The sequence below is a fragment of the Camelina sativa genome, chromosome 12 (genome assembly GCF_000633955.1).
Source record: "Camelina sativa cultivar DH55 chromosome 12, Cs, whole genome shotgun sequence".
NCBI classification, from domain to species: domain Eukaryota; kingdom Viridiplantae; phylum Streptophyta; class Magnoliopsida; order Brassicales; family Brassicaceae; genus Camelina; species Camelina sativa.
This window is the reverse complement of record NC_025696.1, coordinates 30,159,115-30,177,145: the sequence shown is the minus strand read 5'-3', so window position 1 is coordinate 30,177,145 and position 18,031 is coordinate 30,159,115. Positions and strand designations below refer to the sequence as shown.

Below are 18,031 nucleotides of genomic sequence, written 5' to 3'. Positions count from 1 at the left end.
TCTTGATCCAACTACACTCAAACCATTCAAAATGGGTGTAATTACCACCGAAGAAAAAATGAGAGCAAATAGACTCTGTAATTCATATATAAGAATTAATTTAGTATTCTTGTTAGTTTTGGTCTTTTCTCTAGTTTCTCGGATCATGATTTCTAGTTTTCATGATTGATCTTAGAATATGACGTACGAACTTGGGTTAATATATTTTGTCTTGTATTTAGATTAACTCCATATATCATGTTAAGTTGGGTGTTAAACAGAAAAGAAAAATATATCACATTTGGAAGTCATAATTCAAGGAACCTTAGGATTTGTTTGAAACCACATGTTTTTCCTTCCGTGGTTTAAGCTTGTATTTCCTAGTTCTTGTTTTGGAACCATTAGTTAAAGTGAGGTCCATTTCTATACATGTCTCAGAGAATATCTTCAAGCGAAGATGAGCTTCTAGGAGACGGTTCTCCTTCTTCGGTTGTAAGATCCAAGAACACAAACATATTGCCGAGGAAGATTTTGTGTGTTGACACACTCTGTAACGATTGCTCTGTTTGGTTTTAAGATAACTGACATTTTCAGGTTGGCCATCCATTTATTCAGGTTATGCGAAACCAGAAAATATGGTTAGTGCAGCAAAGAAAACATGCAGAAGTGCTTTTGGGCTCTGGCAACAAGAAGACTTAAAGCAACAACAAATGTATGAAAAAACATACTAGAATTTTTCTATACAAACTGAATTACAAACCGAAAACATCCAAAATAAATTATATAAAAAAAAACCAATAAACTGGTCTACAATAACCAAAACCAAACACAAACCCCAATCCCATCAAGTATTATTCACAAAGCACTAATATCAATGTTTGGCTGAGACATATCCTTTAAACTTTGTATGAACTATGAAGCATCAATCTTCTTTTAAGTTCAGCAAACCGAAACGATTCAAACCAGCTCAAATCTAGATTAGTTTCTGCAGACCAACAAAAAACCAAAACCAAATCAACTATTACTAGAAATAAAGATTTAATGTTTCAGCTTTGCTCATGCTCAATGCACATACCAGAGTGTTAGCAGGAGGTTTTAAGATTCTTGAAGAGAAATGACGGTTTCGAAAGCACCAACCAAAGCTTTAACTTTGCTTTTTCGAGCTTCAACGAGCTTACTCGCTGTTTCTTCAATGACATTGTTGAATAGTCCCTGTGCATCTTTCTCCTGAACATCTTGATGCCTCAACACAACCTTTTCACCATTCTCATCGACTTCTTCTTCTTTGATATCTTCCCTCTTCTTAAAGCTTCTCCTTACTTGTGCATCTTGCGCTTTGTCTTCCCCGAGACCTCTTCCTTTTCTAAACTTGAGTTTCCTTGCACTCTCACCCACAGCATCAGCATCCACAACTTTTCCTCTACGGAAACGTAACTTCCTAGCGGCTTCATCTGCAGAATCACCCTCCTTTCTAGCCGCTCTTGGTTTCTTCTCTCCATTGGCCATTTCAATCTCTTCGTCTACAGTGTCAGCCTCGTTGCTTCCTGAAGTGTATTCATACTCCTCTGTTTCTGAAACAGTACACTCCTCATCATTTTGAGTTGATTGAGTCGGTGGAAGAGGAGGAAGAAACGGTTCAACAAAGCCCTGCTGATTCTGATCAGTTTCAGAGACGACATTGTCAGTTGTTTCCATTTCAACAACGTGCAATGTTTTCTCCTCGACTGGATAATCATCTAACTGCTTATCAGATTCATCAGTGCAATTGATCACAGGTCTTGGTTTCTGATTTTGTCGAGAAGAAGAGGAAGATGAAGCCTTTAAGCTCTGACTCTTTCTCAAACTTGAATTCCCGGCTAGTCTTACTGATATTCTTGGAGAAAGCGAAGCTCTTGGTCTTGGAGTCACCGGAGCCTTCTTTGAAACAACTCTAGAGGAGACTGTAGCCTTCTTTATCTTTGTATCTTCCTCTTTCCCTCCACTTTTAGCCCCCATTTTGGGTTTTAGAACTGGTGAAGCAGCAACCTTTCCATGGTTTACTTTAGATTTCGACGTTGCTAGTGCTGAATATGATTTCTTCAAGATCTTCGGCTTCAGGGCATCAACATTTCCAGATGAACGAGATCCCAAATCTGGTAAAGGTTTAAGTTTGGAACTTAATGTTGTTTTCTTCTTCATCTGCTTCACAGGAGTTTCATCAACACCGGATGGTATTATCAATACCTCTGGCTTCTTCATCCCACCACTCACTTGATACTTCACAACCTCTCTTTTAATTACCTCAGAAGAATCATCAGTAACCTTGTTTTTCTCGACTTCCATCACCTTCTTCTTTAATTTAGAAGAACCCGGCTTCAAAGTTTCATTCAAATCATAATCAAGATCTTTCTTGAAGATCTTTTTAGTAGTCGAACGCCATGGTTTCTCCAAAGGTACCTGCCTCTTCCCGTACTTGCACAGATCATGACACGAACCAGTTGATGCTCTGAGGTAATGAGGGATCTTTTTCTCTTTAGGCTTTGAAGCCATTGCCTTCCCTGTAGAGTCTCCTCTCGGGCTACAACCGTCTTCTTCCTTATTCATCATTTCAGGCGTTCCAAATGTTATCACAGCAGCATCTTCGTCCATCAAATAACACCAAAAAGAGACAACAACCTGTTCATCATTTAAGGCATAGACACCAAACTAAACATAATCATTACTTCATACATATACAAACAAGAAAAGATTTAAAGAGTTGACAACTCAAGAAAAAAACAGATCAGTGAAGAGATTAAACACAAGAACCTCTAACAGAAAACTAAAAAATCAAACTTTGAGCCATAAAAGATCAACTAAAAATAGGAAATGTCATAAGATAAACGAGTAGCAGGCAACAATATTTTGATCCAATCCACCGCAAGATGCCAACAACTAAACTCTTTTGTTTGTTATTAGCACTGAAAAGAAAAGAACATATACCTATAGAAAGATCTCAAATTTAGTTGAGCAGACTTGGGGGATCTTGGTTATCAAAAGAACAAAGCTGATACACAAAAAGCAGAGAGAATAAGTTAACTTCAACAACATTGTAAAACAAAGAATTTATTCGAAAAAATGTAAGCAAACAATGTCATAAATGCAACGTAGCTTCAAGGATTCTCTAATATATATATATTTTTTTAAATAAAATCAAATGAATAAACCTGTAAAGCAAAACTTCATCTTAAAGCATTCACTTTTCTCATAAACATCACCAATCCCACTAAGAAATAAGCACAAGATCCATATTTTACGTTTCTATTGAAAAATCAGATTGTGTAAATAAAATGCAACAAAACTAATCCCAATTCCAAAACTAATAAATAAAAACTCAAAATTGAAAAGAACACATTCACATTATCAAATAACAAAAAAGCTTACACGAACAGAATCATAATGATCTCAAAATATTTCAACCAAAAGTTAAAAAAAGCAAAGAAATAATTTCACCTGTTTTGAGGACCTGATTCAATAAAAGTAAAAGACTTTTTTTTTTTCAAAAGACAGAGACTTTATCAATGGCGAATTCAGAAAATAAAAAGGTGAATCCTTTTCTTCTGGGTCGGTGTTTTTTCTTTCCTTCTCCGAGAGATCGTGCAAAGGACTCAAAAAGATGAGTTTTTTTTTTCTTTGGACGTTGGGTGGTGTGGTGAGGTGGGGTTAGGGGGGCTTTTCTTCTCCAATTTCGCTTTCCGCGTTCGTCGCAGAATCAAGAGAGAGATCGTATTAAATGTTTTGTTGTGCACCTCTCCTAGATTTTAGAGAGACACAACAAAAAAAGGTCGTGGGCGTGGTGGGGTTACAAGAATGGTACGGAACTCTCTACTTTATTTATCACATGGTTCGGTTGAGTTCGGTTTTTATATACTATAACCGGATCTAAACCGGAGTTAAGGACTTTGAGAGGGTTATTGTATTCAAGAAATTAATTGAATTTTTCTACTATATAAGGTTTACTTACTTACTGGGTTTGACTATTTATAGTAATTCTTCAAAATTTAAGTGCTAGTATTCAATTTTTATTTTCTTGAAAAAAAAGGAATCATTTTATTACTTTATCAGTTTCATTTAATGTTAGTGCTATCTAGTCTTACTTTTTTTTTTCTTTTGGCAATTGTCATTTGAAATAAATGTAATGAAATTTCAATGTAAATAACTAAATATAAACCTTTTAGCTGTCACTTTAATAGAATTACAATGTAAAGAACTAAATATAAACCTTCTTTTTACAATACTTCTATAATTTCTCTACATACTTTTAAATTCTAAATTTAAGATATATAGTAATAATTAGAAAAATACTATAATTATTCTATTTAAATCATTATGGATAGATATTGAGTCTGAGTTTTTTTTTTATTTATTTCTTTTTTTCCTTTCAAGTATTTAGTGATATTGTTCCTTCAACATAATTTTTATTTTTTCTTTTGATAACTCAGGAGTGATCCTAAAAGTTTTTTTTGGCTCAAACATTAATTTTCTGGAATCAAGGGAATTCATGTTAAATTTTGAACACCCTCGCCAATACTATTCAAACTCAGGTGACGGAATTTCCTTCTATTTACAACTGGACCAAAGCTACTTGACAAACAATAATTTTTTTTTCTTGACATAATCTTACCTAACCAAACAAAAAAAATCATTTTCTAAAAACTTTAATTTAAATCGTCATAACTAAAAAAAAAAAGCTACTTTATGGAGTTTATAATCTAAAAGTTTGGAATTTAAATTTTTACACAGTTTTATTTATTTTAAAGTTATTAACATTGATATAAATTTTGTGGTATATTATATAAGTATTCTCATGCAAATGATAAAAAAATATCCTTGAAACTCGAAAGCTTAGTTTTTCATTTGATTTTTTCTCAACGCTAACCGAACTATCATTTGAATTAGCCCATCCCGAGTCTCCTTCCTTACATTTTCATTGGAGGAATAAGAAAGTCAGTTTTGAAAACAATATATATTTAATAATGATTAATGAGTGGTCGGTTTCTAAATTAATACTATCTCCAACCTCAAGCAATCTTTTACCTTTTTCAAAGTTTTTCTGACTTCGTCAAATTGAAAACATTAGCAGAAATTTATGCAATAGTGTATTACAACGTAAAGGAAGGTTCGTGTACATAGTGCAAAAACCTTTAGAAGAAAATAAACTTGTTTAAAAAAAAAAACAATATTAGAAAAAAGTTAGAGGGTGCATGTAACCAAGGGTAGTGTTCTATAAGCAAATTTAGTGTGATGAACATTCTCTCTAGATCATGGGTGTATCATACACCTGTATGCATTAGATATATAGTCAAATTCGATTTTATTATTTGTCAAAAAGTATTGAAATAATAAATAAGTTGGTTTATGTATAATGTGTGTTATATTTTTAAGGCATACATATTATGCATGTTTTTAATTAGTAGCATGTTATTTTACTATATGTAACAAATGATTTTACATGATATTACGTTATTTATTGAAATTACATTACATTATTTATTGAAATTACACAAAAAAAACTATTTATCTTTTTATTTTTTCTTTGTTTTTCACCGCATCATTTTGAATAATATAATATAATTTGGTTACTTCATAGGTAAAATAACCCTTATTTACCAAGCGTCAATAACTCAACTAGTAAAGACTCTCTGGCAAAGTCTAGAGGTCGCCGGTTTGAGGGACGGCGCTTGGGAGGGAACAATATAAAATGCTCTGGTCCCTAGTCTGAGAGGATGTGAGGGGATGTACCGGGCCTAGACCCAAAACTTCTTAGTAATTCAAATAAATAAATAAATAAATAACCCTTATTTTAAGAAAGAACCCCCATATTAGCATGTGTTCGGGCAAAAGTAATCGATTCGTTTAGAGACTACGAAAACAAGAAATAGATATTGAATAGTCTTTTTTATTGATCAAAGTATCGAGCTCAAATACAAGAGTTTAAGGCACAACGAATAATCCTAGCAATGCTTTGGAATTGAGTCATGTGGCTGTGTTTTAGGTCTCTTGTTCTGCTCTCGATTTCGTCTTGTATTGTGTTGATGTGTGACAACCCGTCCCGTTGACCCCACTAGCCCACTCCTAGCTTGCCCCCATAGGCCCGAAGCTGGCCCTACAGGGCATCGATCCTAACCCCTCACTGGGCAAATGGAACTATTCATCCAAATCCACAGTAGGTTATTGGTGCGCCAGGCGTTCCTCGAACCCTGGTCCCCACCCTTTAACAACCTTCCCACAGGACAAGCTGTCACCAATTGACCTGCAGATCAATTGGTGACAGCTTGTCCTGTGGGAAGGTTGTTAAAGGGTGGGGACCAAGGTTCGAGGAACGTCTGGCGCACCAATAAGCTACTGTGGATTTGGATGAATAGTTCCATTTGCCCAGTGAGGGGTTAGGATCGATGCCCTGCAGGGTCAGCTTCGGGCCTATGGGGGCAAGCTAGCGGTGGGCTAGTGGGGTCAACGGGACGGGTTGTCACATGATGTAGCTCTCTTTTTATAGAGAAGTCTCTTTACCCTAATCCTTATGGGATTTGGGCTTGAGTCACCATCTCTACATGAGATAAGGTTGTTTTGAATATTCTCCTCAAGAGATAGACTCGAATATCCTCTTAACGATATTGGTAGCCATATCCCGTTACGGCCCGTATTGACCCATTGCTTACCGTTACGGCCCATATTGACTCAATGTTCACCGTTGTGACCGGTATTGACTTAATGTTTACCGTTACGGTTGGTATTGACTGAATATTCCAGAGAATGCATAATTTTCTATTATTCATAGAATATATCATAATTATAATAGAATTTATCTATTATAATTTATATGATTAAAATTATGCCCAACAACATGCATATCATTTTGCCATTAGAATGTTTTTTTTTGTCAACCAAACCCTTATTAAAAATATACTCCAGAATTGGTGACCCAACTCGGAGGAAAAAAGTTTACAAATAAAATGGATGAAATTAAAGATCTAGACGACCGAGCAAGACAATCCGCCTTTAAATTCGATGAACGTGGTATCTTGGACAGGGAGAAGAGGGCCCGTAGCAGGTGGAAATCGTCAAGGATATTAGAGAAAGCCGGCCAATCTTCAGGAGATTAAATCATCTCTACTAATTCGGCACTGTCCGTCTCAAAGCGCTGACAAACAACTCCATTAGCGAGGAGACACTCCATGGCCCAAAGTAGAGCCTCCAATTCTGCGTGAAGGGGGGAAGGCTTCGACAAATACATCTAGCACCCAACAATAAAATCTGATCTTCGCCAACACCACAGCACCAACCTAAGCCTGAGTTGGGAGCCGATATTTTCCAGGAACCATCTATCTGACAGCAGGGGCCCTAAACCGGAGGCACCAAGGGAGCTACCAAATCCAAAGGATCTGAAGTCCCTGTAGCAACCACTACCGGAGACTGAGCATCCTCCCAAAACAATTTGTCACTTGCAGCCTGATTAATCACCTCATATGGTTCAAGCTGTGTACCTTGAAAACCTGTTATATTCCTATCTGTCCAAATCGACCATAAAATGCAAGGTAGCGAATGAATTGAAGCTTGATCGCCGAGCTGTGAGGAAGCTCCCCAATAAATAAAGTCCAAAAAATCCGAATAAACGAACTCATATGGAAAACTCCCTGGAGAAACCGGAATTGGAGACAAACCCCAAATTTTCCGCGAATGAGGACACTCAAAAAGAGCATGATTAATAGTCTCACACACTAAGTCACATCTTTTACACGTAGAGTCAAACTGGACCCCAAGATGAGCCAATCCATCACTGGGAGAGTGCTCGAAGCAATTTCCCAAAGAAAATGTTTAATTTTTGGGAGAGTGTGAAGCTTCCAAGCTTGGGCTCTTAAAGCCGTACATGTTTGTCCATACTCTATCACCTCCACCATCTCCCTAGCTAATTTATAACCCGATCTTACTGAATATTTTCCAGACTTTGAATAATGCCATACCAACCGATCTGGTTTGAAAGACTTGCTTATAGCCATACTCCGAATAATCTGAATATCCTCCGGATCCATAAACTCCTATAGAATTGATAAATTACATACCCTGGTGACCGAATTAATTAAATGATTGACCATTGAATTTGGATGCAAAAGTCTACCTCTCCCATTCGCAGGACGAGGATATTGATCAGGAATCCACGGATCACGCCACACCGAAATATTCGTGCCAGTTCCCACCAGCCACCTTGCACCTTGCATTACTAAATCCTTAGTCGAGTAAATAATCTTCCAATCAAACGACGGTGAATGAGGCTTTTTAGCCAGTAAAGGGTGTTTGTTCCAAAAATACCGACCCTGCAACACCCGAGCAAACAGAGAATTCGAGAATTGAATCAGTTGCCAATACTGTTTAGCCAGCATCACATCATTGAATTTATCCAAAGCTCTAAATCCCAAACCTCCATTATTAATTTCGTCACATAACTTGTCCCAAGCCACCCAATGTAAGCCCCTATCTTTATCATTGGAACTCCACCAGAAATTAGAAATGGCACTCGTTAACTTGAAAGTTAAATCCTGAGGAAGTTTAAAACATGACATAACATGGGTTGGGAGACCGATAGCCACAACTTAATTAATATTTCCTTCCCACCCTTTGATAGGTATTTTGCCGACCAGCCATTCATCCGGTCATCCAACCTGTCACGGACATAGCTGAAGGCCTTATTACGTGAAGCCTGAAGATTTTTAGGAATACCCAAATAAGAACCCATTTCTCCTTCTTTAGAAATTCTAATGACTGTTTTAAGCTGCTGCTCTCGAACTTGTCCTGGTACTTTTTTCCTAAACAAGATAGAGGATTTTGCAAGGTTATCCTCCTGACCAGAGGCTTTACCGTAATGATCAATGATCTCCATAACATTTTTTACATTCAGCCTCCTCTGCCTTACGAAAGAAGAGACTATCATCTGCAAATAGTAATGGGAAATAGGTGGACAGTCACAGGCTAATTTGATATATGTGACCTTTTCCTCTCTCTTAGCCTTTTTAATATTAGCAAGCAAAACTTCTGGACAAAGTATAACCAAATACGAAGAAAGAGGATCCCCTTGACGGAAACTCTGCTCCGAGACAATAGAACCAGGCGGCTGGCCATTTAAAAGAACTTGATAAGAAACTGAACTGACACACCACATAATCCATGAGGTCCATTTATCATCAAAACCCAACCTACAAAGAACCGCTTCCAAGAACAACCATTCTACACGACCATAAGCTTTGCTTATATCCGTTTTAAAAGCCAAGAAATCCGATTTACACCGTTGATTAGTATTTAACCCATGAAACATCTCTGTGCAATAATTATATTATCCGTAATAAGACGTGTAGAAACAAAGGCCGACTGAGTCTCCGAAATAAGAGAGGGTAAAATCCGCTTAAGCCAAAAACACAAGATCTTTGAGATAATCTTATAGCTTACATTACAAAATGAAACAACCCTTCTTGTTTTTTTTTATAATAATAATTCTCTAGTGGTCACGTACCCACTAACAACCTAGCAACCTAGCAAAAAACAACAATAGCAGATAACCAAGCAATATCATTAAACAAATAAAGATTCCAACAATAAATAATCCAATAAACCAACAAGGTCAATAACCAAATTCCAACATCCTACAATGTTCTATCAATTCTACTTTAGCAACCTAACAATAGCTAGACCACAATCAATCAAGCCTCTAGAACATCCTCCTCCTCATCGCCTTGATTCCACGATCATACCTTGCCTTTACCTGCACCACAAACACAAACTGAGATGCATGAGTATTGTCATAAACACTCAGTGAGGCAATCCTCCCATCTACTGAGCTATACACATAAGCAACTGAGACTCCAATGTTAAGCAACACAAACAACACAAACAAACACATCAAACCAGGAAAACAAGTGTCGGATAAGGTTGGTGTCGACCGAAACTGACTGCTGGTGTCGACCGACACTGACCATTAGTGCCCATCCGCACACCTCCATGGTGTCGACCGACACCTATCTGGTGTCGATCGACACCGACTCCGCAAACGCGATATGCTCGAAGCTAAACATCGAATCTCTGTTTCTAACCATCTCCAATCTATCTCAAACTCACCCAAAAGCTTTAGGAACCTATGAGAACCATAAAACAACCACTACAATCAAAAAAACACTATAAACAACATAATACACACAAAACAAAAGAGATCTCAGGCTTAGGTCAGCCATGGTCATGCACTCAACTCTTTTGCAGGAAGATCTGGCCCAAAAACGCTAAATCCACTCTTTAGGAAGATTCTCCTTTGATCCCAGCACTAGATCCTCACTCCACAGGAACAGATCTCACCAACAAGCTAAGAAAACCTCCAAAACCCTCAAGAACACTCAAGCGCTTCTTTTCTCCCTCACTCTCTCTGGAAAACGGCGACCAAAACAATAATAACTCGACTAGGTTGACTTTTTCCCTTAAATACTCAGTTTGGGGATCCCAATTAAATCAAACCAACCCAAAATCGACAATTAAAACAATCTGGTCGAACCAGAAATTGTTGGTGTCGATCAACACCCACCCCCAAATCACAATATTTGGTTCGCGGATGTTACACAAAGACTAATCGATCTAAAATCCACCATTCTCAGGTTTATCCACTTTCAGTATCATACAAATATTTGTTTCATTTAACCTATTATCCAATTTACCAGACAGGAAGAAATCTTTTACCAAATTTACCACATCCACTTTTAAAGAAGACCAAAATCTCTGATAGAACAAAGCTGTCATTCCATTTGGTCCATGTGTTTTCTCAGGATGCATAGCAAATAAAGCCTTACGCACTTCTGACTCGGAGATTTCCTTTGTTAACTCCCTATCCATACTCTCCATAATCATTAGATTCACTTCATAGACCATTTCTGAGATACCACTCACATTGGACCTTCAAAAAAGATTCTTAAAGTAAGAAGAAGCAATATTCTCCATACTCGAATCCAACTCATGCCAGGAATCATCAGGACCATATAAACCCAAAATTCTATTCCTAACATGCCGCTGCATAGTAGAAGCATGAAAAAACTTAGTATTCTTATCCCCAACCCGTAACCAAAATTTCATACTATTTTGTTGCCAATATATCTCCTCGTCACGATAAGCCTCTTTTAATTTCTTCTCTATAATATTAATTTTGGACTGTGAAATGGAGTCATCCATCTTAGCATCCTCAAGGGCCGTCTTCAGAGAGGAGATAAGGGAAGGACCAGGTGGTACATTATTTTTCTTCCACCAAGAAATCAAATTCCTACAGTTTTTAACTTTATCCAATAATCGTTTTGTACATTATTTAGAAATGTTTTAAATGGTAGAAAACTTGACATCTTATTATATAAAGTTGGGTTTTGAAAGTTATTATTGGTGTGAAAGGTTGAGAATGTTTTCTCTAGCAAGTCTTCCTCAGTAACCTCCTTACCACATAGTTTCAAGATCGAGACTATCTTAAATAGCTCTGAATTATACTCATCCACAGATTTAAAATCCTGGATCCTTAGATTTTTCCAATCGAATTGAGGCTTTGGTAGAAGCACCGTCTTTTGGTGACCATATCTGTTTTTCAACTCTGTCCAAAGGTTAAGAGGATTCTCAATGGTAATATACTGGTTCTTGAGACTCTCAGCAAGATGATGGCGTATAAGCAAAACCGCCTTATACCTTTCCTTTTCAGTGCAATCATTATCATCCTCAATGCATTCGCATAGGTCCTTTGATTTCAGGGTAATCTTAGTATCCAATGCCCATTGTAAATAGTTGTCTCCAGAGACATTAAGTGCAGCATATTGGAGATTGTTGATCTTTGACATCTATAAAATACAAAACATGCACCCGATTATGTCATGCGGTTTTTAAGACCGAACCATGCAATCGTTTTAGTCTAGGCCATACGGTATTTAAGACCGAACCATGCTAGTTCTAGTAAATAATTTATTGTTTTTATTAAATAGATAATATATGCATGAAACAATCCTAGACAAAATTTGATCTAGTATGAATACGGAAAATATGCAAATTATTTTGGTTTTTAAAGTTTTCCTTTTCTATTAGCTAGATTTTCCTCTTTTAGTTAGGATTAAGACAAGAGGTTTTAGGGAAATAGTTTTCTCTAGGATTCCAATTTTAATTTTAATTATAGGGTTTCATGAAAGAACATAGAACAATCATACAATAACAATCAACCTATCCTAAGCAATTCTTAACCACAAGACAATCAGATTTTAATGTTTTAGAATTTAGGGTTTAAGGCTTTAGGGTTTTGATTTGTTGATTGTGTAATTGTAGATTTTAGGGTTCTAATATAATTTAGGATCAGATTCGATATATGTGTCCAATAAATTTGATTGTTTACCTTAAACACCGATGGAGTTGAATGGAATTGATCCAGGAGCTAAAGACCTCGGATATACCTCGAGCTTGATCAGGAACTGGTAACAAACCTCGGACTGGTCACGAACACGAACTGATCACGAACACAGATTGATCACGAACACGAGGTAGTCACAAACTTGTACGACCGCCGAGCTTGAATGAACACGAACTGATCCGGTTGCGAGCTTGAACGAGCAAGAGCTTGATGTGCAGCGGTTTAGGGTTAGGGAATTTTTTCAGTGGAGTTTAGAGCAAACTTGTGCTGATAACGGGTTATAAAGTAGAGAAACTAGAGGTTGTATTCTCTTGTCTTATATTCATTTAATTGATAATGTTACATATATATAGTAGTACACAAAACCCTAAACACAATAGGAAACCTAAACCGAAAATGAGTAAGAAGTGGTAAGACGATGGACCTTGTGGACTTGGACATGTATGAGCCGGTTACGGAGATCCATCCTTTAATGGTTTACAACAAAAAACTAGCTAAAATTTTGAAATTAAATTTACCAGTTTGCGTAGTATCTTTATATATATGTTTTATTGTTTTTAATTTTTCTAAGTTATTTTTTTCTTCCGAAACTCTAAAAGTCTATCCCAATTCAAAAAGTTGTCCCCTTATTTATTGTTTTTATTTAAATTGTTTACTTTTTGCTTTCTAGCTTGTTATTTTGTAACTTCGTTTATTAAAGTCAATATAATAAATATGTTTTCTTCAAAAGGTCGAAAATTCAAATGGGGTTACGGCTTAGACGGACGGATAAAATAACAGATTTTCGTAAACAAGTGAATACATAAACACGAATGCATGTAAAGGACATAAACTTGAAAAAAACACTAATTAAAGAGGCTTTTTCACTCTTCGCTTTCTTCGGTGGTGGGGCAAAAAAAATTGCTAAATTCTCGCCACTTTAATCATTCCGTCTAAGTGGACAAATCATTGAAGCAATGTTTATGCATAACCCATTAGACGATATAGATACACACACTAACACACACACACACATCTTGGTATATAAACAGGAGTATAGGACCACTGTCAATGGTTTACACGTAAGAATCTCATTTCGGGCCAAACTTGAAGCAATCACAAAACTATTTAAGCAATCACAAGACTTGAACTAGAAGAGTACTAGCTACTAGAAAAGCTCTTTCATGGCTTCACTACTGATAAAATGGCGCATGAGGACTTGTGACATATGTTCTAATATTACACTACAAGAAATATTGACATCACTAGCACACAAAAAATGCTACTATAAGGATTTGGTAGCGCTTTCATAAACGCTAGGATATGAGAAGCTACAATAGCCCCCTGACATATCATAGCGTTTTTAGTACGCTATGAAATGTTGATCTATTATAGCGCTACTAGTCCGCTATCGTACAATTTATTCTAGCTCCTTTTCCGTGCTATTGTATTTGTTTATATGGCAGACTTTTTGTGCTATTTTATATATTATCATAACACATTTAAAGTGCTGTTGGATATTGTCTCGTGACTTTATGGTTTTTGAATTTAACTCTATAGTAGCAGAAACGTAAGCTATAGAAAAGTATTGTATAGCAATTCTATTATGCTATTTTGTATTATTTAATGGTTATTGTTATGTGCTATATTATCGTTTATAGTAGCGTATGGAAAATGCCAGTGAATATTGTTTTATATATTTGTTTTCGTGCTATGATATACGTTCTCATGGCTTTTTTTTGTAACATGTTTTTATTTATAATGGCACTTAGAAAATGCTGTATAGCTTGCAATGGTGTATTTAAGTAGATCTATATTGAATACATATTAAATTACATCATATATAATATATTATTTGAATCATTGTATAAAATATAATTTGATTTAATTGATGAAAGACAATGAGATCAGAATATATGAAAAGTTAACAAAGTCTAAACATAAATATCAAAAGTTAACAAAGTTTAAACATATTAATATAAAAAGTTAACAAAGTTTAAACATAACAAAGACAATGAACTCTAAGATTACAATCTTCAAGGAGCGTTGCGAGATTGAGAGGACCCTTCTACTTTTGGGCGTTTGTTTTGGATGTTTCAGATACATCTCTTGTACAGTGGATCAATGTCTTCTTCGTCTACCTCGATGCGTATTAAGTAGCCTAGGTGAGCGAGAGATCGTCTGTACTCTAGCCTTGTTATCTCCTTCACATCATCATCCGCAACACTTCCTTGATCTTGCTCACCTTGTTGTATGAGTTTCGGTATGACGTTCTTTGCTGGGAGGCCACATATGATTCTTTTAGCTTCCATTAAAATCGTTTCTACATTGATAAAAATGATCCCATAGTTTTGGTTTCTTTTTTGTATCAACAATCAAAAGAAAGCAATTAATTTCAATCAAAATTTACATACTTTTACAATCGATTGAACAAAGGAGAATATCCAAAACCTGAAAATGATAGGAGAAGATCTATTACAATCAATTGAACAAAGGAGGAAAATAAAGAGAAACCTGGTACAATCGATTACAATCAATACAAAGAGGGAAACGAAAAGATTTCTAGATCTAAAAACTGAAAACGAGAAGAGAAGAAAAGGGAAATGAGAAGATCGTTAGATTTGGGACCGTAAAACCTTTTTTTGATTCGGAAAAAATGAGGAACACAAAAGCTCTAAACCTTTTAGATCTGGCAGAGAATTGTCGAAGATTGAAAACCAGAAGTTGCGACTGAGTTTAATTGTTGATTATATAGACAATAAAAAGTTATCGAGATGTACAAAAGTAAGAAAGAAAGGGTTAAGTAAGAGTTGATTGATGACCGTTAGATTGCATCTAATCGACGGTAGATATGAAGAATTTGGTGATCCACACCTTAGTGAATCAGCCAATGAAATAATTGTTTAAGTATTAACATGTTAATAGTATAATATTTTGTTATGTTTATTTGTATTAATTTTAAAATATGGTGAAAAAATAAATTAAATTAATTTGTTAAGTTCTACATTGTCAAATTCATGTTTTACTATACTTTAAAATTTATTTGGTAAGTTCTACATTGTCAAATTCATGTTTTATATACTAGTGGACTTTCAACAAAGAGATACAAATTTAGGGTATAGAGTATAGGGTTTAGAGTTCAGTATATGAATGGTTAATGGTGTAAAATTGAAATACAAATTTAAATTTCATATTTTAGACAAAATATAATATTAAACTTTAAATTAAAATTTTATACATTAGAGATTGACCACATGTAGTGTTTAGAGTATATGGTTTAGGGGTTAGATAGTATAAGAATGGTGAATGGTGTAAAAAAATAGAAGTTTCATATTTTTTACTTTATAAAATTTTAAAATTTTAAAAATAGAAGTTTTATATGTTAGATTTGATAAAATTATAAAATTGCCAAATAATTTTTTTAAATAGGGTTTAGGGTTTAGTTTACGGTATTTTCACAATCAATATATGATTATCTTATTTTCTAAATTTTCTCCAAACTATTAGGAATATTTGTATATTGAATTTTTTCTTTGTCCGATCTTCAAACTATATGTCCTATAAAGTTGTTTTTTTTATTGTGTATATTCTTAAGTAGGTGTGAAACATTATATATAGAAAGATCCAATAATTAAATTGTTCCAACCGAGTAGATTAATATCTGAAAACTTACATAGTCTGATTTATTAAAACCTTAGAATTCAAAATAAACAAACATCATGGAAAAACAAGTCAACGAACAAACAAAAAAACCAAGGACATGTCTAAAACTTAGAAAAAAGTTCTACCATCTATAACATCAGCTGTTGTCATTCCTGAAAAAACAGAATAAGTTAGCCAACATCAGCTGTTGTCATTCCTGAAAAAACAGAATAAGTTAGCCATCAGTTGTTGTCAACATGTTTTGCACACATGTAAAATTAAAGTATATACTAACCAATATTATTTTATCTTCTAGCCATGCAATAGAAGTTCCAAGTGCATCTTCCATATACTCGATTTCAGAAGATTGCCTCCAAACTGCAGCATCTTTAACAATCACAACATCGACCCATGCTCGACGAACATTAGGCACCAAAGGAACGTGATGTACAACTTGCTCAGGATTGTTAGACGACCACCGTCCTTCAGCAACATCAAACTTCTTCCCGGATATATCCATCAACTTGCATTTTGAATTTGCTTTGAATACGAGACGCTTCAAGAACAACCAGCCAAAAAATAAAGGCATAACTCAACATGACCAACCACAACCAATCATGCAAATTTTATCCACATCCCAATAAATTATATGTAAGTTATTAAAAATAAGTACTTGTGATTTGCGACGAGGAGATGACTCTATCAGAGTAGGTTTAGATTTGGCTGAAGGTTTCTTCAAAGGAGCTTTTGGAGTTACTGAAGATTTGTCATTCTGGGAAGTTGGACTTGCTGAGTTACTCAAAGATACTTGAATAAGAGGAGATTTAGATCTTTCAGGAGACTTCTCATTAGATGGAGATGGTTGACAAACAGGGGATTCATGAGTTGTCTCCAACACAACTCTATTTGCAGGCCATGCTATAAAACAGTTCAAAGAATCCTGCAAAGTTCTCATGTCCACTGTAGGCCTCCATAGATATGCCTTTGGGTTAACTACCGCATCGACATACACTTTGATTGCATTTGGACCCAGAGGAAGTCCATTTACCAATGCTTTAGGTTCTCGAGACTGCCATCTGCCTTCAGCGATCACTTCATCATTCCTAGCATAATCCATGAGTTTGCATCTGTTTTTTGAACTAGTGATAGGACTCTGCGGATCAGAAAAACGTGCAAAACTGATGGAAGGATTATTTAACGAAGTATAATCTATATACAACAAACAGTCAATAAAACACACTTAACCTTAGGTGCAATGTCTTCTGTAATGGCACCTTCAGCTGGAACAATACATAAATCGGCATCCCATGCAATCATTTCTCCAACTACATCCACAATAGTAGACATGTCAGGCACATGTCTCCATAGAAATGCGTCTAGCTTTATAGCTGATTCAATTAAAACCTTCACGGCATGAGGTCATAAAGGAATCCCATGCACTAATTCATCAGCATCATAAGAAACAACATGATCCTCAGCAACATTCTCATCAGACGAAGTCCAGTCAACCAAATAACACTTAGGAAGTGATTTGGTATTTACACTCTTATGAACAGAGTTTTCACCGACATCAGCCTCTTGTCTCTGCAATTTTAGAAACATATCATTCAATTAATATAAGTACCTAAGTATTACTATCACTAATATGTATAAAGTAGACTAACCTGGATATGAAGTTTTTCAATTATTTGCTCTAAGTCGTGAATATTATTCTCCATTTGAATATGATTTTCTTCCATGGCAGCCATCGAGTTGCTGTTGACTTGGAAACAAGCCAGTTTGGTTAAGCTTATACCTCTACCAATTGTCCGTAGTCTTCCTGGATTATCAAGTCCCAAAATCTGTGTAAGCATATCTTCCTTTGGATTTGTTGTAGCTGAATCCTGAACACCATCACTGTCTATCTCTGATGCCTTTCTCTGCAAACAAATACCAAATTAATATACAGCACCCACTTCATTAATTCCAATTTATAAAGTAATCGAAAAGGAAGAAACATAACATACAATCTTTTCA

At 35.5% G+C, this 18,031-nt stretch overlaps 2 protein-coding genes and 1 long non-coding RNA gene across 4 annotated transcripts; all 3 read right to left on the bottom strand.

The window, feature by feature from the left end:
• Nucleotides 673-3,800, bottom strand: LOC104732912. 2 transcript variants are annotated; one of them, XM_010452517.2, is made up of 4 exons: nt 3,451-3,800; nt 2,941-3,004; nt 1,055-2,664; nt 673-964 (listed from the first exon to the last, which is right to left on the bottom strand). In XM_010452517.2, exon 3 carries the CDS (start codon nt 2,605-2,607, stop codon nt 1,075-1,077), a length of 1,533 nt encoding a protein of 510 aa, XP_010450819.1. In that variant the 5' UTR covers nt 2,608-2,664; nt 2,941-3,004; nt 3,451-3,800; the 3' UTR covers nt 673-964; nt 1,055-1,074. The 2 variants fall into 2 exon arrangements, with proteins under 2 accessions (XP_010450819.1, XP_010450817.1); XM_010452515.2 differs by having other exon boundaries at nt 1,055-2,634.
• On the bottom strand, nt 7,339-9,304 carry LOC104734010. The gene is made up of 4 exons (XM_010453524.1): nt 8,981-9,304; nt 8,627-8,923; nt 8,114-8,531; nt 7,339-7,505 (listed from the first exon to the last, which is right to left on the bottom strand). Exons 1-4 carry the CDS (start codon nt 9,302-9,304, stop codon nt 7,339-7,341), a joined length of 1,206 nt encoding a protein of 401 aa, XP_010451826.1.
• On the bottom strand, nt 14,414-15,095 carry LOC104732911. The gene is made up of 3 exons (XR_758998.2): nt 15,010-15,095; nt 14,788-14,824; nt 14,414-14,696 (listed from the first exon to the last, which is right to left on the bottom strand). It is a non-coding gene; the product is annotated as an uncharacterized LOC104732911 (long non-coding RNA).